Source organism: Rattus rattus, chromosome 15 (genome assembly GCF_011064425.1).
Source record: "Rattus rattus isolate New Zealand chromosome 15, Rrattus_CSIRO_v1, whole genome shotgun sequence".
Taxonomy (NCBI): Eukaryota; Metazoa; Chordata; class Mammalia; order Rodentia; family Muridae; genus Rattus; species Rattus rattus.
This window is the reverse complement of record NC_046168.1, coordinates 61,741,121-61,762,220: the sequence shown is the minus strand read 5'-3', so window position 1 is coordinate 61,762,220 and position 21,100 is coordinate 61,741,121. Positions and strand designations below refer to the sequence as shown.

Here is a 21,100-nt window from a genome sequence, read left to right as displayed (position 1 = left end):
TGTGGAATTAGCGTTGTTCTCAATGAAAGATTTTCCTGCATTTGGAAAAATAACACATAGAAGTTACAGCTTTCCCTTGCCTAAGCCCCCGATGCAAGGCATTGGATGGGGGCGGGGCGCGGGGGGTGGGGGACATCGGCTTGCCTGTTACTGTCTGCGGCCATGACATAACCCAAGGCCCCATTTCACCTCTGCAGTGAGACAATGCTTTTCGATGTATCCCACGATGCTCACGTGAAATGTGTTTCCATGGGCACCTGAGAACTCTTAGATTTTCCAAACGGAGTGAAATGATTTAGGGACGCGGCTGTGGCAGTGTGGAGACAATGTCGTGTAGAACAGTCTGAAGAGAGGTGGCACGCCATACACAAAGCTTCAGTGCAGGGCCTGGAGGCTTCTGCTTCTGACCTCACCTCTCACACCCGCATAGCCTCAGTGGTACCCTTCCTTCATTGCCTGACTGCGTCTATATAAAAACGAGGGCTGGGCATCTCCAGTGAACCCCGGAGTGCGTTCTGTTACACGAGATAGGTTGAGCCAGTTTCCATACTGTTAAGCACAGCTCTCTGCAACTACGTGTTCTTCAAGGAGGGATGGGCTGTGGTTCTTGAACCAGAGGCTGTTCCCAGAGTAAGTGGTAGAGCGTCGGACATTTTGAATTTGATGGGTTTTATTGCACATGGCTCTGAAGACCGTACTTTGCTTGGAACAGGAGAGTCGATGAGAGGTTGTCCAGACTTACTCTTTCTGAAAGGATCAGACAGGCCATTGCTGAGTACCTTGGCGCCTTAAGGAACATCCGTTCCGGGGGAAGGCTTGCTGAGAGATGGAAGGATTTCCTTTGTGCTCAGTGACTGGTCTATACTCTGGAAGTGGGTCACGATTCTTTCAGTGTGGAATTTTAAATGCCCGTGAGAGACGATCGTGCTGTCCTGATATACGGACACCTATATTCCCCTATATCCTGCAGGAGAAATCAGAGCCTTCTCTGAGATTTTAGACATCCGATTGACGTTGTCACCTTCCGTTTTTATAAAACTCATGCTCTCACCTGGGCATGGGGTCAGGGATGATTAGGGTTGACCAGCCAGTTAAAACAGTGGAGGGCTAATGATTTCCATGATGCCTACTGAGACATCACCAAACGAACGGTGTAGGTAGATAACCTCACACTGATTTCAGCAAGATTAAAACATTTTAAAACTATGCCTCTATAACATGATAGAAAGCCACAGATGTGTATTAACTGGATGTCGTCCTAGTCTATTTTTCACCCACTGTAATTCTTAAAATTTATCGGGACTCAATATTCACACAGAAAACAAAGATGGATGCAGGAATGTATGTTCCGGTCAGTTCACTAAACACCATATAAATCACCGGGAGACTTCTAAGAGCCTTTAAGATATAAGTTGAATTTGGGAGGGATCGTAGATCGCCGGAGACATTTTCTGTATACTTTCAGTGAGTTTCCCATTTGATTTCTGGGGCCCACTGTGGGGTTGCTTTCCCACGAAAGACTCTTGAGTGTTGCTGAGAGACCCCATGTTATAATCATGTCTTTCTCTCATTCTTCTCTGTGTATTTAATATACAGTTATACTCTCCACATAGAGAATGCGGCTAAATGCTGTTTTCTGCCATGTTTTTGTTAATTACCTGCTTCGAGTTAACATGGAGACGGTGGCAGTTAATTGTGAGACGTCACAGGTTCTGTGTATGTCATTTGTACAGCCCTAAAGTATCTAGAGACCTTTTAGGAATAAAACACCATGTAAATGTAAATTATCACCGCCTATAAGACACTTTCATTAATTTCATATCAAATTCATGAGTGTTTTGAGCTCTGGGGTTTCAGAGACTTCCGTATTGGCCTCTGGTTTATTTGCACTTCCTTGTCCTAGACTTTAAATGTCATCAGCAGAGCAGGGGCAGATATCAGGATTTGACACGTATGGCCTTGGTCACTTTTCTGTGCCTCAGTTTCCTTTTCTGTTAAATGCTGTTCATGCTGTCTGCCTCAACAGCTGCCGTAAAGTTTAGTCAGGTAGAGTACACAGTTCATAGAGCATTCTGGGTAGTGGCTTCTGTAGGGTGAGCCCTGAGCTCTTCTGACTTAGGTAGGGCATGAAGAGAGAATTCTACATGATCACCAGTGTGTATTTTCATTAACCCGAAACGTCTAGCTACCCTTTAATGGAGTAGCCCTTCCACTGTAATAGAAAAGAAGAAGCAGAAATTAATAGGTTAAGCACGGATAGGTTGGAGTTGGGACAGGGACAGAAATTGATTCTGAGTCAAGCATGTTTACTATGAGTTCCCTAACCCGATGCTTGAGAACAAAAGGCCCATTCTTCAGTTCCCAGATGAGGATTAGCAGGGAAGTATCTGGCTGGTGTCATCCTATGGAATCAGATAATTTTTTATCAAGGCTTTGAGCAGGAGGTGGTGTTCCACTATACAGGTGCTCCCTTTTCAATGGTGGGTTTTGTTTTTAAAAATCTTCCACCTGGGTATAAGTGTTAAAGGAGCCCTTTACAATCCAGGGGCCACAGACCCCGGTACGATACAGTTATCGTGCTGACGAACCACCAAAGGATGTGCTATGCCCTAGCTTGCCTTTAGAAACCATAGAGAGAAGTGGCTCATATCTGACTGTGAAGCTTTCCCCGTGCCTCTAAACTCTCTTTTGAGCCCAGGATCCAGCACAGGTGACTCCCCTTGTGAGTGGAATTGGTTTCTGAGTCCGTTTCCATTGTCATCCATTCTTCCTGTGACAGGCTGCTATGACATGTTGGAAGGAAACTCAGACACGCCAAATGACAAATCATAGATTACCTGAAGATCGAATCTGGGTTCTTCAGATAGTTACAAACTGCACTGCCTCCAAGTAGCAGCAACAATAATAACAACATTTCCTACTGCTCTTGGGGATATTATGTTAAGAGATTACCCTCAGGGTCAGCAAAAATGCTGGCCCTAAAAATTGCAAATGGCTGATATTTTCTGCTGAGATCGTTTTTTCGGGGCAACAGAAAGAAGGAAGTGAATCCTTCATTGATTGCCATGTGGTGCCATTTTTTAGCAATCAGATTTAAATATTGATTTTAACCACAGTCTAGGCTTCCTCCGGACAATGCCCACGTTGACTTCCTGGATCACTTGCTCTCTGTGGATACCGACCTGTCTTAGACAAGAGCCTGCACGTTGATCTCCTTTGTCTCCAGGATTGATTGACGGGTGCTGTGTCTGCTCATTTACAGCATTCTTCGTATTTAATTGGGGAGAAAACATTGTGACACAGCATTACATGTCACTTATATACATAGAGCACGACTGCCGGAGAAGAGGAGTAGTTTAGCATGTGGACTTAGCTCTCAGTCATTCAGCCATCTCCACATCCCTCCTCGGGTCAGACCATTTGTCTCCTGCACGGAAATTGTTACCAGCAGCAAAATCTAACATTTGGTCTTCTTAGATTTAAAAAAACGACTCGAATGCCTGATAAGATTTGTTCCTCATATCTGTTTCCACAAGCGTCTCCCCTCCCCCCCCACCCCAATTTATAGGCACATAACAAATGTTACTAACGGGTTCTTTTAGTTTTTAAAATATGGACGACAACGGTACTCCGTGCACTAAAAGACTTGAGCGATTAATGCTACCCTTTTGCCTCTTTTGAGTAGTTTTAGCCATGGGGCTTGGCACTGGCACCGCTGTCTTCGTGCCAAAAAAATATCCACAGGGGCTGTCACATTCTAGTACTGGACGGTTGTCTTGAGAACTCTTCGGTGAGCGTGGCGGGGTCCGCTCATCGCCACCATCTCCCTTCTGATATTGGAGAAATGGAGTCCCGAGCTCCTTCAAAGCACTCGCCGTGGTCCCGGGGCTGAGGGTGGCTGGTGAATAATGGAGAGAGAAGGGAACAGGCTCTCCTCCGTGCCAGCCAGTTGATGTAAGTGACAAGATCCCAGGCGGCATAGAGGAGACACAGATATTGGCCCTTTGTATTCCTGAGCATACACAGTTACCTAAGGGCCCCACTCATACCTTTTCAGTGAGCTTCAAAGTTTCATTATCTTGAAACGAACATTCCATTGAATTCGAGACAGAAAATCCGTATCAAGTCCATGCCCAATTTTCAATGGACAACCGACGCAGAATACATACATGGCTCTTTCTTCCCCCACTGCAAACTGAGGTGACATTTTAAAAATGGCTGCTTTTTTTTATCATTTGAAATATGATAGAACTAAAAAGATCTGATGTTTCTGAGGTCCTGGGGCTTTGTCCACAATCCCTGGTTATTTTGCTCCCAAACCAGGGTTTTGGGCTTTGAGGGCAGATTTATAGTTGAATTTGGGAACAAAAAAAAAAAAAAAAGCTGCAATAAAGTTAAAGGCTTACACTATTAGAATGAAATGTGTTCGCTCATGATCTCTGCAGTGATCTATTTGATGGTAAAAGGGGATGCTACGGATGAAACCTTCACAAGGAACATAATCCTTGGAGAAAAAAATTAGTCCACCTCCCAGCCTCCCGCTGGCTGTGCTGCCTCTTTGGTACCTCACAGACTTCGACAGAGTCCTGGACGGGTGCCCATTGATGTCATGGAAACACTCAAATTACGGGAGAGTGATTCATGTCTGTGCTGGTCTCTTATCCTCCCCCTCACAAACAGGAGTAGATTTTTAACCCTGACAACTTGTAATTTGCAGTGGGTTTATTTTTGTATCTGGATAAATATTTTTTAACAAGCAAAATTAAGATTAAGCAGTCTGTATCTGATATGATAGAAAGGAATGCTGGGCCGGTGCAGCCAAGAGCACTTCGGGGACTCTGCCTCGCAAATTCATATTTTCCTCCGCCCGTCTCTGGCCTCTTTCCCTCCCTTCTGAGCCCATTGCTCTCTCTCTTTTTTTATTCCTCCTGTCTTTCTTCTCCGTACCCTATTTCTCTTTCACTCTCTGGTTCTTGTGTTTCCCCCTTTGATTTGCATTATCCTAAGAGAAGGAGTGGCCCTGGCTTGTGTAGATGTAGCGAGACAAACGCTGGTAGAAAAATGGTTCTCTCCAGTTCTCTGTGTTAGAGAGATGAGTGCTGGAAATGATACCAGGTGTTGTAATTCTTTTGGGGGGAAAAATGGAACAAGAAGGGGGCATTTTTCTCTTACAGCCACATTTTATATCATCGTTCAATATTTGGAAATTACCAAATCTGGACTTTAGATTTTCCTATTCCTCCAGGATCAAAGCACTTTTTCCCCCTTTAACTCTTCTAGCTGCCTACCTGTGTGTCTGCCTAAATATGTCACGGTATACGTGAAGATTTCTTGGTCCTAAGAACTTAAGGGAGGGCATGTGATGTTGCCTATAAAGATCACGCCTTTCCTGGTAGTGACAGTTACAGTGAGCAGTTAAAGGGGTAAGGGTTGGGTTACATAGCACAGATGGTTAGGGATGTCCGTGTGAGCACATGTATGGCGGTACAGTTACGCACAATGGAGTTCCTCCCATCCATCTCCCAGGACTGATGCTCTGTGAGACCGTGTCTCCCTTCTGGATGTTGAGGCCAATATGGGCATGGAGTTTGTACTTTGCACTGAACAACACTGTGGCTGAAGTACCGTTTTCCTGCGTTTGAGTTTTGTTAAAAATCAGGAGAAAAGCTAATGTGGGGGTGGGGCGGGGTCCTAAGGCTCGGAACTTGTTCTCTTTGAAAATCGTCCTCTATCCAAAGTGTTAGGATAGTGACATAGACACAGGGCTTACCTTACACCAGAGACAACATTTCTGAAAGACAAAATCTGTGTGTGTTGTCAAGAACATTTACTCCGATAACCTCGGCATTGACCCCAAAGAGAACATGATTACTGTTCCTTTTAGCGCTTGTGTTGAGTAAAGAAGGGAAAATTTGGGGGGTCGTAAACATTAACAGGAAGTTGCTTCAGCTCCTCCAGAAAGCTTTCAATTTTCCCTTTGGGGTAAGAGAAGAGTGTTCCACCGTATATTCCTCAAAGTTGGAGTCCTGACAAGAGATTGTCCTTCAGTCTGAGGCAGAGTGAGGTTATGAGCAGTGGCCTGACCCACTAGCCTCTTGTCATTTGGTATGATCAGTTTCCTAGGGCAACCTTTTGAACATCATAACGGGACCGCATTACCCCTCTTGTAACGTGGTTTTGATTAAAATATAACCAAAGTGGAAAATACAGCCTTGGGTTCATCCACACACATGGCTCAGTGGCAGCGGAGACTCTCTCTCTACCTGTCCTGACCAGTGTAGAGAAACGTGGAGTTAGAAATAATGGACAAGACATTCAAAAGCATGGTCCTAGGGCCATGCCCAGTCTCCTGGATCTGAACCTGGATCCCGAAGACTAGGTGACTTCCCCAAACCCCCTTTCCCAAGTGTGCCCTGGATCAGTCCTGGGGAAAGGGAGTTTTTAAAAGGGAGGAGAGAGAGGTGGGGGGAAGGGGGCTTAGAATTTTGAACAGTTTCTTTGCTAAATTCACCATCTGGAGAGCCCATGATTGATTAGCCTTGGCCTCCCTGTTAAGTGTCAATATAATCAATGGGAAGTACCAGGCTAGGGTCATTACATAGATCATTTGCCTGCTGTGTAAATAAAAGTGAAATGGTTCAAATTTGGTGAGAGAGGAAGAACGTGAAAAATAAGGAATGACAATTTGTTTGTTAGAGAAAGTGGAGGCCACTGGAATGACAGTTTTTGGAAGTGTGGAGCAGTTTGGCTAAGAATAGGAATGAAAGATATTTTTTTCCAGTTCCTTGTCGCCAGAGTGAGGAAGCGCCATTCCCTGTCTTGCTTGCATACATTGCCAGTTGTGTCTCCTCTACGTACGTAAACATCCGAGATGGGGAGTGGATCTCAGTTACCTGCAGGGGAGGTTTGCTTTAAAGGAAAAGCACGATTTATCCTGTTTTATTGTTTCTCTCGGCAGGTAAAACAGAAAGGGGTTCATACTCATCTTATGGGAGAGAAAACGTACAGGGTTGCCACCAGGTAAGTGCCACTCTCGGTCTGGGGAAGAGGTGACAGAACTAAGGAGGGAAATGGTGCCTGTCTTGCTCTCAGTTGTGATACTAAAGGACAGGGAGGGCTGAGAGCCTCTGACGGCTGTCTTTAAGGAACGAAGCAAATCAGAGCTGGAAACTAATAAACATCTTAATTTTAGGGCTCGGCGGGATCAAAGCTACAACCATTTGGCTCGTTTTTATTCCTTTAACCGTTCCCCCGGTATGCCCGGGTACTGTTTGCAAACTGGCCAGGTCGGTGAACGAGGGTCTATCGAAAGAGTTTATCTGCAGTTAAGAACTTAACAATCTCTCACCAAAGAAATGCAAAAGTGCAGCCGAATGTCAGATGCTGGGGTTGGGTGGCATTGCTCTAAATTATAGTCTTCCTCGGGGTTATATGGTGTTGTTGTGAAAAGAGGGTGGGTCCGAGGGATAAAATTGCCTGTGAAAATATGATTTGTTGTCCCTTTTTGTTTCTGGATTGTTTTTGGCTGGAAGTCAAGGCCAGCAGGCTAACAGCAAAGCCGTCGTCACAAGGGAAGCTTGCATGAGTTAGGAAAAGAGGAGCACTTTAATTAAATAATAAAATGCCAGTGTAACACAAAGGGATAGCGTGTGTGTGTGTGTGTGTGTGTGTGTGTGTGTGTGTACACGCGCACGAGTGTACATGCGTACATGCGTGTGTCTGTGCCCTCTGCACTTGTGTCCTTTTAACTCTAGAGGAACCAGTTTTGGAAAATGCTCTCTATAGGGTAACGTGGAAGCTTTACATTTTATAAATATTTTTCTTTGAATTTTAGCCTCATTACCAGTCATAATTAAAATACATATTTTAATGTGTACTTTAAAAGGTCAGGGCCAGTTTATTAATTTCCAAAGCCCTCTCTGAGATTTACTAATGCTCTTCAATGCTCAAAGTCTTGTACGGTTTTTTCCTCACCCAGGCAAGGCAGACATTCAGGGTTTTTTGTTTTTGTTTTTTGTTTTTTGTTTTTTGTTTTTGTTTTTTGTTGTTGTTGTTTTGTGCAGAAAAGGGATGCCCCATCTTCTGAGCCTTCTTGATTTCCTGCTTTTTTTTTTTTTAAATGATGTGGGGAAAAAAATCCACTTGGGATTTAAAAAAAAAAAAAAAAGCAACCCGTTTATTATATCCCTAAAAACATGTAAGCCCACATGTGCCTCAGTAATGTAGCTGAGCACTGAAGGAAGGTTTCCTTCCAGGGGCACCCGTTGATCATGAAGGTAGAATTCTGGAGGATTGGTTCTGGAAGGGTTTTCTTTCCCCTCCCCGCCGTATATATTTGCATTTTAAAAGTTGACTCCTCTGGTCCAGTTGCCAATTCAGTCATCCCCCAGCATCTAAAAGATTCGTAGCGATGAGCTGCACAGCTCTTGGTTGAGACGTCTTCCAGGAGGGCAGCCCATGGCAGTTTGTGTGGAAAGAATTCTGCAGGGAAGAAATTTACAGCCATTCCAGTGCAACGGGAACATCTTTGGAATGTGAGTGCACGTGTTTGGGGCAGATAGCCTGGGCAACCAGCCCTTACAGAGCTGGGTCTCTGGTGTATAGCTCTCAGTTCCTGCAGAAAAGCCGGTTCCTGTGGGTCTGGTTTCTGAGGGTCAAGGCAGAGGTCGCCAGAGTTTTGGGGAGAAGAAAGTTAACAACATCCTTCCTCTTTGCAGATGGTCATGGCACAGGTCTCTATTTTTCGCTGGGCCCCTTTTGCTGGTCATCGAGAGAGTAGGCTTCCTAGACCCTGCATCCTTTCTTGCTAACAGAAATTGGCATAATTCCTCACAGACACAGAGATTTCCTCTGCTGAGTAAGCCTGAGGCCCCTGAACTTGGGAAAGCATCATCCAGACCGTGGGAGTCAGTGTGTGTACAGAGCGCAGTCCCTTCTCCCTCCGTGTTTTTGTTTTTGTTTTTTTGGTTTTTTTTTTTTGTTTTTTTTTTTGGTTTTTTGTTTGTTTGTTTGTTTGGGGTTTTCTTTCAGGGAATACTTCCTTCGGTGAAACTGAACTTTTTTTTTTTCAAGCACAAGGTGAGAAGTGGAGTCGGACATGGGGGGAATTGAGGTGGTCGTTTGGAGTGTGTGAGGGCTGAAATTTCGGGGGCCTTCACTAGTTGCTCTTCAGGAAAATGCTTTTCTATCCCAGGGCCGTTGCTTTTCTTGAGAGATCTTGAGAATCTTGCTGCAGCGCTGACTCCTTCTTAGTTCTGCCTCACGCTTGCGAGCCTTGCGAGAAATGGCTATCTGTGCCTGCGCGCTCAGCTAGGTCTTAGCTGTGTCCACCCATACACAGCGCGGTGCTCAAGGGTGTCCCCAGGGGAATGTTGAGAATTCCCTGCGTGGGGAAATAGGGCTTGAAGATAAGAGTGTGTACGTAGTCTGGATTTCAGCTTTCTGTGGAATTCGAGCAAAGAGCAGGGCGAAGTTTGTTCTCTCAGGGAGTCGGTTCCTCTGGCGCTGCATTGTTCTTTGAACCCTTGTCTACCACTTGTGCTAAACAAACCCCCAAGAAAGCCAGAATCCCGGTGTCGGTGTCTTGGGCTTGGAGTCTTAGTAGCGGATCACAGCTGAAATGATTCCCCGCTGTGTAACAAGGTGAGTCTCAGTCTCTCTCTCTCTCTCTCTCTCTCTCTCTCTCTCTCTCTCTCTCTCCCAGGAAGGGGAGCTTTTGTTTCCTTCATTCGCCAGCTAGTGAGTCCCTGGACAGAAAACCTTTACGTGGGGTAGCCCCAGGAGCTGCAAAGCTGTCTTTTCATATGATAACAATGTAAGCCTGTGAACCCAAAGGGATGGGCAGTTTTCTAGGACCTTCTAGTCTGAACGGCTTTTTGCTCTTCCTACATAAGCAACAGGTAGTGAGGGAAGGGCTGCCTGGCAATTTATCATCCTGAGATATACAGGGTTACAAAAATACATCACTTGAATACATAAGCAGTGTGTGTGTGTGTGTGTGTGTGTGTGTGTGTGTGTGTGTGTGTGTCCTTAAGCAGTTGGTGTGTTTCTCTTATAGATTCAGTGTTAATAGTGATAGATATGGTTTTCTAAAAATTGATATTTTAGCAGGAAAATAAAAAGCCATCATGTTCTTTATTGCCAATTTCTTTGGATTCATTAAAAAATGAGAAATAACATAAATAAACGCCCTAATATGCTTCCATACGAAGTTTTCAGAAATACATATATTGACCTTTTTTGTGACTTTGGAAATTTGTGTAGACAAAGGTGGCTTTTCTAAGCTCTCTCACGAAATAGAGAGAAAATGATTTACATTAAATTGAGATACAGAAGTCACACCCGGGCTTTAAACTACCCTGCCAAATCACAACTCATATTACTTTTACTGGCAGAGCAAATAAAATTTATAATGGAAAGTTTGACAGAAACACACATGAGCGAAAACAAACTTTTCACCACTTAGCCCAACCCCAGTCCTGGAAGAGTCAGCTCCTGACTCCTAACCGATAATATCTCGACCAACAGAAGGAGGGTAAAAAAAAGGTCACTCGCTCTCGGCGTCTCTCTGTTTTTCCTGTGTTGAATAAGATGCTTAACGATTTGCAGACTTTAAAATTTTGTCAAATTCTACCAGTTTTGTATGCAAGGTGAGGTCACCAGAATTGGTAAGCTTGAGTGTAGGAGGGGTGTGTGCATTCGTGTGTGTGTGTGTGTGTGTGTGTGTAGGTAGCGGGGAGCGAGCTGGGAAGCCGAGTGCTAAGTCCAGTCAAATTAGTATTTTAGGAGTTGGCTAAAGCTGCTCCAGGGATTCCCCAGTGACTCACTGTGCAGCCAAGTTTGACCCTGTCAGAGAATGTTCTGTAGAAAACTGATACGTTTTCAAAACGTGGCATTCCTCCTGACCTTGATGAAGCTTTTAGACTTCTTGCCTTAATTAGAGTGTTCAAGGCATGGAGGATCTATATTACATCTGACCTCCATTCCAAAAGCAGCGAAAATTAGTGATAATGTTGAAATCTGTTGGCATCCCTGCATTGACCGGCCAAACGCCTGGCTCCTTCCCTCTGGTGAAGTACTCGAGGTCCACAATGTACTCAGCTACCCGTACTTCATTTGAGCAGCTCCTGACCTAGGACTGCCCTGATAGTTTTTGGATGTGTCCATATCAAAACTGACGGAATGGACTTAAAATTATATTTAGTTAACCTGAGAGTCTCGTTAAATTTCAGAAGCTTGAAAACTGTGGAGGAAAGCAGTCCTGTCTTTGTGTGACTTAGTTTGTAATTCATTAAAACTGAACATGACTCTGAAGCAAATTGTAGATTTAAGAATGGAGGGTTTTTCCAATTATTCGATGGGGGGGGTGTATACAAACATTACAGCTGATGTGATTGTAAAACTTAGATTTTTTTTTTTAAAGGGGTTTTGGTTTTTCCCTCTCCCTAAAGTGAAAATAGGAAAAAGAAAAGAAAATAGATGTAAGTTAAAAAGATACAGAACTCCTTTAGTGTGTGGTGGAAATGGCCACTCAGACCCTGTGGAGCAGAAACCCATATTGCTTTTTAATGGCGGACTGTGTTTGAATGCGTGTTCTTGGTTCAGCCTGAATCATCTGTGTTATTCCTAAGAGTGACTCCTAAGCAGGCTGCTGTCCTACGCAGCCCTCTGCTTTCTCCTTGTGACTTTTCTGCTAATTTGCCGTTATTTACATTCAATGAATAGTGGCTACCACATGGGGTCTGGAAACCCCTGGAGAGCAAAGGCCCTGTCTGCTTTATCTTGCCTTGTGTATCATGAGCCTGGCAGGTTAGAACCAGAAGACCTCACGTTTGTTTTCTCAGCATCACTGTTGGCAAACACTGGGGTGGGGAATGACGTTTGAACAGCACTGCCTGACCTGTGTAGCGGGCACCTTTTTCTGTACCTATAATAGTTAGGAAATGGCATACAGCCTTTTCTTCTAAGCCAAAATGCTAACACGAATCCTGTCATTTTTCTGGAGAGGCACTGCAAGGTTCTTTGGGTAACCTGTGCTTCATTGACTTACTGATGGTTTATTATTATTTTTTAATTTCCGCCATTTCTCCTACATGTATTCCTGACGTTCCTCTGTCAGGAAGGTGATTGGAAAGGCTTTTGTTTCCAGTGGGAATGTTAGTGGAATCGAAGATCGAAATCCTGATGCGATCATTTGGCTCCGCCGGAGTGAATAGCGGGCCAGGATGTTTGTAACCCGGATGGCTCCGGACATTTCGGGGTCTGAGTTTGATGTCATGACTGTCAGTGATTGCCCGTTCATCCGGGGAGTTCTAATAGGTGTGATCGCTCTCAGAAGCAAAGTCAGAGAACCAATCTTTCCTTTTTTTCATTGTGCTAATCAGAATCTATTGCTGACCGTCTAGGGATGTGTTGGGTACTGAGGAGAAATAGAAAAAGAATCCCTTTCTCCCCACTGACTTCTTCCTGTTGGGTGTTAAGGAGGGATCAAGGATTCCTGCTCGCTTCCATATTCTTCCACGTGTATAGGCATGCATGCATGATGCACGTTCATGCATGTATAACGATCTACCATCCACCTGTCTGCCATTTCTCCCTGTCTGTTGTTTGTCTGTCTGTCCACCATCTATGGATGCTTGCCTAGAATTGTGTCAAACTCCCAGGCTCGCCAGCCTCCCCTCGTCAACCTGAGCAGCTAGGAGTACAGATGTGGAGTGCCGACACCCCTTTTGTCTTTATTTTGTATCTTACATAGCGAACGTTTTTAAGAACCCAGGAAATGTGAAACTAATCAAACGGAATGCCATCCAGCCACAACAGAAATAGACGTTATTATTTATTATTTTTTGTGAACATCATACCTGTAACATATATTTTCAGAAAACCCTTTTGAAGTGCCAGATCTAAGATTTCTACTCTAGCTCTTTCGAGATACATCTCTTCGAATTAGAGCAAATGTCTGTCTTAAATTAAAATATTGTTACAGCTCCTAAAGATATTATTGATTGTTTCCTCCTCCTGAATTCATATTCAAATCGTTTTGGCCATCTCCATGAAAATGCGCCCATTGGCTTTGTAAAAAATGTCGCATTGATGCGTGGTGTTGGTTTTGTACCTCTTTATCATCTCTTACATATTAGAGCAATCCCTCTTTTTATTGTGTGTTTGGTTGGTTGGTTGACTGGCTGATGGCTGCCTCAGGGAGACCAGTGTTCTTGCCTTATAGACTATCCCCTTTTCTAGAGGTATGGGTTTGTTTCCATGTGATGATGACCAAGTTCCTTCCTCCCTTGTTTGTCTGTACACTGAAAATCACATCCTAAACCTTTACTGAGATTCAGGCTGGGTGTTTCTGCCTGAAGATTTTGGGATGACGAGGAGTACTTTACCGTCATCCCACCAGGACCCTGGACTCATGGCAGTGCTCACTGGATCATCTAGTTACCTGACACTTCCTAGACCAGCTTGTTATAGAGAAAGCTTTCCTGCCTTGCAAACAGACCCCCTCTGGTAGTAGCTAATTATGCTTTTCCCCCACATGCTATCCACTGGGCGGCTTTAGCACGTGTGGATGGAACCAGTCCTAATCAGTGGGTTTCAAGTGGCATTTAGTTTAGTGAATCAGTTCGCTTTTGTGTGTGTGGCGAATACACCTGATCACTCTCTTATAGGTAGGTGCCTGTGTGGAGGCCAGAGGTCAACTTCTGGTAAGTTCCTCTCTCTCCCTCTTTGTCTTGGAGCTAGGGTCTCTTGCTATCCCTGGAGCCCACTGTTTCTGTTATGCTAGCTGGCCGGTGAGCTCCCAAGATCAGCCTGTCTACACATTTGCCTATGACTAGAGTTACCAGTGTGCTCTGCCATACCCCGGTGTGTGTGTGTGTGTGTGTGTGTGTGTGTGTGTGTGTGTGTGTGTGTGTGTGTGCGTGTCTGTAGTATGTATAGTGTGTAGTGTGTGTGGTGTATAGTGGGTAGTGTGTGTATAGTATGTGTAGTGTGTGTGAAGTGTGTATCGTGTGTAGTGTGTGTGTAGTGTTTGTGTGTCTATAGTGTGTATAGTGTGTAGTATGTAGTAGAGTATGTATAATTTGTAGTATGTAGTGTATGTGTGTTTTATAGTATGCATATTATGCACTGTGTGTAAAGTATGTATAGTGTGTAGTGTGTGTGTATAGTATGAATAGTATGTAGCGTGTGTGTGTGTGTGTGTGTATGTGTGTGTGTGTATAGTGTGAGGTATCCAAACTCAAGTTCTTGTGCTTGTGTAGCCAGTCCTTTACCTATAGAGCCACCATTCTACATTCTACATGTCTAACTGACAACCCTCCCTATGGAAGAGCTTTCTTTCATTTATCTTTGTTTTTTTCACGTCACCACTTTTAATGTTCCCTGCTGATAATCGTGTGAGGTCAAAGGTCCTTAGTTTAGATATGCTCTTTAGCGTTGGGCTATTGGCTGGAGCAAAGCATCTTTCCAGTCTCCTTTAGTCTATTGAAAAGAGAGACAGTTATGGCCCACGAGCTGATCAGAAAAGCTCTACCCGCAGGAAGCAGGAGTAACCAGAAGTATACATCTTTTCAAGAGGAACAACAGTATTTAGTCTCTAGCTGAAATCTGGGGCTTTAAAAACACATGTTTGTTTCCATAACTATAAGATCGCCCTTGCTGTAAGCCCTCCTTCCTCTGAAGTCTTGTTTTGCTCTTCCGTTAATGAGTCATTGCTACCAGATGCCCCAAAGTTGACCCCCAGTGACTGACCCACTCACTCTTGTAGGTTGCTGCCATATTCTAGGCTCTGTTCTGGAGACTCGGCAAGATACTGAGAGGAACCCCACCCTGATCAATCCAGATGTGGTTGAAGAATTAAGTCAAACTGTGTACATTAATGTAAGACTGTTTAGGTCTAGACTGAATGTTGGGAACTAACATAACGTGCCAATATAAACCTCTGGGGTGACTATTAATCACCCCCATTCAATGGCCTAAGAAATAGGACCCAAGGAAATGAAACGGGTACATTCTGAGTCACTCTGAGTTAACTGTCAGAGACAGGTTTCTCACTCTAACGTGTCTGGCTTCAAAAACAGAAGCCTTGTTCCCTGCTAACCCAGGCTATGACTGGGGCTCTAAGTTCCCTGGTCTGCATTAGCTCTTATCTAGGAAAAATGCCCCTCAATGGGCTTCATGTCCCTACAAAGTCTCGATTAGCACACTGCTTATAAAAACACTTTTTCATGCAGATCTGTTCAGATTGGCTGCGTAGACTAGGGTATATCCTGCCGTTCCCAACCGCCCTGTAGTGAAAAAAGTATATTGTATGAATAATCTATTTAGTAACATCCTCAGTCTTAGCATGTGCAATTTCCTCGCAGTCAACAAGGATTTCCTGTGAAAAGGCTGGGGGTAGGATATGCCAGTTCGCATGTTAGCAACAGCACGGGCACTTCCTGTAAAATGTACAGATTCTACGTTGGCCTTGGTTCTCAGAACGAGGGTCTGGCAGAATGAGCTTTGCCATGGCAAATTTGGATTCACAGAAAATCACATGATTGTTCCCAAAACACTAGAACAGTGTAAGGTAAAATCCCTAAACAATAGCGTTAGTGAATAGGACCCAGGAGTTTTAAGACAAGGACATTTAGCCTACTTGCATAATATTTTCAATAACAAGATACAAGTTAAGGATATAGGGCAGTTCAGGGTGAGCACATACACAAAGCCATCAAATGTGTTTTGAGATGATATATGACTACTATATATATATATATATATATATGTATATATATATGTATCTGGAGCTCACTGTTTCTGTTATGAATAGTGTATAGTGTGTGGTGTATAGTAGGTAGTGTGTGAATAGTATGTAAGTATGTATAGTGTATAGTGTGTGTTGTGTGAAGTATGTTTGTGTATGTCGTGGGTAGTGTGTGTTTATATATATTGTATCCGGGTTGTAAATTCATGAAGATTTTGGATAACTTCTTTTTTTCTTATGTAAAGCATTGGATGTTTTTGAAAATTATTAGACAGTAGGACTCTAATTGTTCATTGTATTATATCGTGAACAGAGAAAGAAACCCTTTAGAAAGATACTAAATTTGCTGTGGGCCCTTCCTTATCTCAGTAATGTGTCTAGAATTGACATGCTCCCTCCTTGGACATTTTTTCCTTCATTTCTTACTTGTAGGTCTGGTTCTGTGGGCTCATCAGTACCCTAAAGGGAGACTCTGAAATGCAGCCTTCTGGTCACAGGGGGCTGTGGGCAATGTATTGCACGTAGATCATGGCGACACAGGACCCCAGCAGAAAGATCTGTTCTGTATTTTCTTCCGTATTGCAGTTACGCAAACACTGCGATTTTTTTTTTTTTCAGAGCGTGGCACTGATTTGTGTCAGACTGTCCTTGTATTTAATAAAGGGAGAAGTCACATTTTGGTGGGACTGAGACTTTAGCCTGGCACCCCACCAGATCTCCTTGAATGGGATCTGTTCTCAGTCATGGTATCCAGTGAAACTCCCCTGTAGGCAGGATTTCTGCTGCCCTCTCTACTCAAAAGACTCCTTTTAGTAAAAGGATTCTTGTGACTTGAATAAAATATACCCTCTTATTTTTCAGCCCACCACAGAGTCATGCTTCTGTGCATTTGGGACAACAGAGAGTCAATGTTTACAGTATAACTAAGGAGTAACGGCAGCGATGTTTTCCACCAGTGACCATCCCCAGAGTGCGATAGGCACGGGGGTCTTTGTATGGTGGGGTTTGACTGTGCATGCATGCAAAATAACCCAAGCTTATTTGCACCAATGTAATGAACAGCAGGCCACTGAATCCTTTCAGTTTTATTGGTATTGTATACAGTAAGTTATTAAATTTCATCTTTGTAATACACCTGCAGGAAAAGAACCAAACATTGCTGTACTTGAAGAACACGGGGTGCGTGGTATGAGGCCCATCCCTACCTCATAGCCCTCACAGCTGCTTTCAGATTGCGGGATCCATTGTCTATATTCCCTCGAGTCCACCTCTAATAATCGAGACACATCTGCCATAGCCGCATTATAGGCATATGTAGTTTTATTGAAAACTATACCTGTAAAAAATTAAATAACTCCTACCTCAATTAAATTGGCAAGCTACCTTTTGTAAAGATCATATTGCAGGGCCCCAGAGACCCGGGGAGCTCATTCTATACTTCTATTACAAATCACTGTGTATGTTATTTCTACTTAGCCGAGTAGCTGATATTTCTCAGGCTTTGATGATAAGGTACTTTGATCACCTCTTGTTTTTCTGTTTAACTTTCCTTCCCATTGCAACATACAAAACGACAATCAAAAGCTTGGAGCATGGAAAAACATAGTGGGGATTTTCCTGCTATGAGTACAGGCTGAACAAAGGCACAAGAGAAGGCTACCATGTCCCTTTTTAAGTGACCTTTTGAGATCCCGCTTGTCACTCACCTTTGGGAATGGCTGAGACTATCTATAGCAGTGCCCTTTAACCTTCCTAATGATGCCACCTTCAATGGGGTTCCTCGTATTATGGTGACCCCCAACCATAAAATGAGCTTCTGTGCTACTTTATTGCTATAATTTTGTTTTTGTTTTTACTTGTTTGTTGTTTGTTTTTGTTTTGTGTGAGGCTTTGTCGCCTTGGCTATCTCGGACTCACTTTGTAGGCCAGGCTGGCCTTGAACTCACAGAGATCTGCCTGCCTCTGCCTGGCTTGTTAGCAATCTTAATGTAAATTTCTTTGTTTTTCTATGGTGACCTGTGTAAAAAGGTCTTTGACACCCACAGGGCTAGATACCCACAGATTGAGAATCACTGGTGTACATGCTTTCCTGAGATCTGTGAGGTCTTCATCACATAACAAGGTGCTCAGTGGGTTAGTGATCTAATCAAGCACGAGTAGATGGCTTTGGTCTCTCTCCTTAACACTTTCACTTTGTAGAGTTTAGTGGACTAATAACAAATGTCTTCAATTTGATTTCTATACAAAAGAGGAACATTTAGTGACGTTTTCCTTTGGCAGTGTGGCTGCTGGTAGGCTCTTCATGTCTTAAGTGAATGACCACCATCCCAATATCCATAGGGGCAGGACTGATTAGGGTAAAGTAAAAATAAGAAAGGACAGTGTGTTTTGAGGGAAATCTGATTCAAGACTTAGGGAAGTGGGAAAGGAGTGGCCGAGGTCTACATATGATAAAGATGTGTAGCATGTGGGTGTCATGTTTTCAAAGAATAATAAAAAAAACAACCAAACCATATTCAGTGTGTGACCAGTAATCGGTACTCTTGTCATCAGAGGGTACAGTCTGTGCCTTGCTTCCTTTGGTATCTAGTTCCATAACATTTTTCTAACTGTCTCAGAGAAGTGCAGAATATTTGAGAGTAAACTTTATTCAGTTATTGTGATATATTGCATAAGAATAGTGATTTATAAACCACATATCCTACTTTTGCCTACCGATCACTTAATGTATGTGGGCTGCCTCTCTAGGTCTTTGTGTAGGGGATCTTGCCAATATTATGGTGAGTTAATCAAAAAGAAAGTTTAATCAAGAAGAAAGTTCGTAACTTGTCTCAAATTATCACAGAAAACAGAATGCAGTAGCAATATATAAATAATGCAGAAGGAATGTCAAGATGGGTAAGCATGTTCAGTCTTACGGTTTTGTAACAAAAACTTTGTGTTCCTTCAAAGGATTGTAAGGGAGCAGACTGTGACTGTTCAAACCTGAGCATAAGCTTAGGTAATAGATTCTTGTGTCCAGTTGGAGAGTGGATGGTTCTCAAGAGCCATATGACAGAGGACAGAAAATCAAATATTGATAACCAGCCCCGGCTAAGGACAGTTGAGCGTTTAAATAATTTCCCCCCGTGGTAAGATTGCTTTAAAACAGCCTTCATTTGGTTCCACTTGGGAATACCCGAAACTATGCGATTTTTGTGCAATCTTCATTTTCTTAGTATATTTTTTGCCCTGTCCATGGTTCCCAGGAACACAAAATTTTATGGAATAAAAAGGGGCCACTGCTTGCACTTGGCACCTAAAGCGTCCTAGTATAAGAATCCAAGGTCAAGATGTAAATACCATTAAGAAGTCTTTTACCCCCAGTGAAAATGCATTACAAATTCTAAGCAAGCTTTTCAGACACAGTTGATAAGCTCTGTGGGCAGTGTGATTAAGTCAGGTCACAGCACTCTTCGAAGCACTAAGCACTGAGTATTGTACCCAGGACTGAGATGTCCTCCTATAAAAATGTCGATTATCAGTTCTTTTGAGCTGTGAAGTCTGCCCTGCTAAGCACTGTAGCTCAGACCTGTCATGTGGAGGCAGAGTGTGTGGTGCGACATCACTGGTGTTAGGGATTTGCTACGGACAGTGACATGTGGCAAAGTGGAATGTCAGCAGCTGCCACCCCTTATGAGATTGTCCCTCAAGGAGTTTTGGCATCAGTGCCATTTAACTGTCTTGGCCAAGAACTAACTGATGTAGACCTGTTCTTTCATGGGTCTCTACCAGATATCACGTAAATATTGTCTGAATTTGTTTTCAGGGCCGAGACTTAGATCTCTTTTGACAATGGAATCAATACAGCCGTTGGGAAGAAGTTCTGTATCTTGAGCAAAAATTATTTTATTATTTATTTTTGGAAAACTTGTGTTATACTTTAGCAGGTAGCATACACATATTCTAGTTCTTTTTTTAGTATTTTATTTAATGTATATGAGTACATTGTAGCTGTCTTGAGATACAACAGAATCTGTTACAGGTGGTTGTGAGACACCATGTGGTTGCTGGGATTTGAACTCAGAACCTCTGGACGAGCAGTCAGTGCTCTTAACCGCTGAGCCATCTCTCCAGCCCCATGTTCTAGTTCTTAAACTCTAGACTCCACCTTCATGACAAAAGCCGACTCTCATCTCACCGTGTCCTAGCTACTCTCGGAAAACTCATAGCTTGTTTCTCAGAAGTTAATGGATGTCAAGGCTGGAGGCTCCTGGAGTTCCATTCAGATATTTTTGCTTTGTCACATGATGCAGATACTTTTATTTTTGCTATAGATGGTCACAGGTACACTGTGATAATAAAAACCCCATAAAGAATCTCAGCTATCAATCAAAACTTGCTGAGCCACTGAGTAATTAGATGCTCCAGTAAACTTCCACGTTTGGAAACTCCGTTCTGAATATTTAGGATGTTGTGTTTGTGTGTACAGTCTAGTCACTCACTGTGGTGCTCTAGCACGAAGAGCTTCTCAAATTAATGTTTGGTACCTTGATTTGGATCTCTTTTGATAAAGTGAAGGCGTAATTTGGCACCTTCAGACATAGTAGCATAAAAGTAGCTAATTCACTGAGGTATTAAATTTGAATACCATTGGTACCTTTTGCCTTAGAATTAAGCCATTTGTGTCCATTGGCATAGTCACTGACAACCTCCAGCCCCACTATCCCCTGTGACCTCTTGATCTCCTTCACCCACAAAAGCTCCTAGTCTCCAGATCAAGCCATTTTTACTCCCAAGTTAACAGAGGCTCTTCTGCTTCTCTGCATCGGGAGTCGCCACTGCTGTTTCCTTTGTGGCTAACCTTCCTTCCCCTCCCTTCCCTTCCTCTCCCCTCTCCTCCCCTCTGCTCAGCATGCCTTAGCAGGAGCTTTCCCTTTACCACTGGAACTAATGGCTTTGCTCAGCTTTCTGCTTTGGCCTTAGAGTCCCACCTCTAGTGGATGGGACAGGCTTTTGGTCACCTAGATCCTTTCTCACCTCCCAGCCTCGTTCATACGCCCTGCTCCCTGTCAAGTTCTACTGCACCAACCTGCTTCATGCTCTGACTGGCGCTCTCTCTCTCTCTCTCTCTCTCTCTCTCTCTCTCTCTCTCTCTCTCTCTCTCCTCTCCAGGTCCTTTGTTTACCTGGATAATTTTTTATCTCCCCTCTTTTTGTTCTTGCCTCACATCTCTTTCATCAGATAATTCAAATCCTCTCTTCAGATTTCTACTCGGCCATTGTTTTCTCAGAACGATTGATGTTAGAGCCATACTAGACTAAGGTACCATGCTTCTGTGCTTCCTTTCCTGAAAGCTCTTCCACTGTC

At 43.4% G+C, this 21,100-nt stretch overlaps 1 protein-coding gene across 1 annotated transcript in view; it reads left to right on the top strand.

Moving 5' to 3' along the window:
- Window positions 1–21,100, top strand: part of Tcf4 (transcription factor 4) — a 345,858-nt gene that overhangs the window by 167,399 nt on the left and 157,359 nt on the right. Inside the window, exon 6 of the mRNA XM_032885763.1 lies at window positions 6,959–7,020. Coding sequence (XP_032741654.1) covers window positions 6,959–7,020 — 62 coding nt within the window. The remainder of the gene's footprint in view (window positions 1–6,958; window positions 7,021–21,100) is intronic.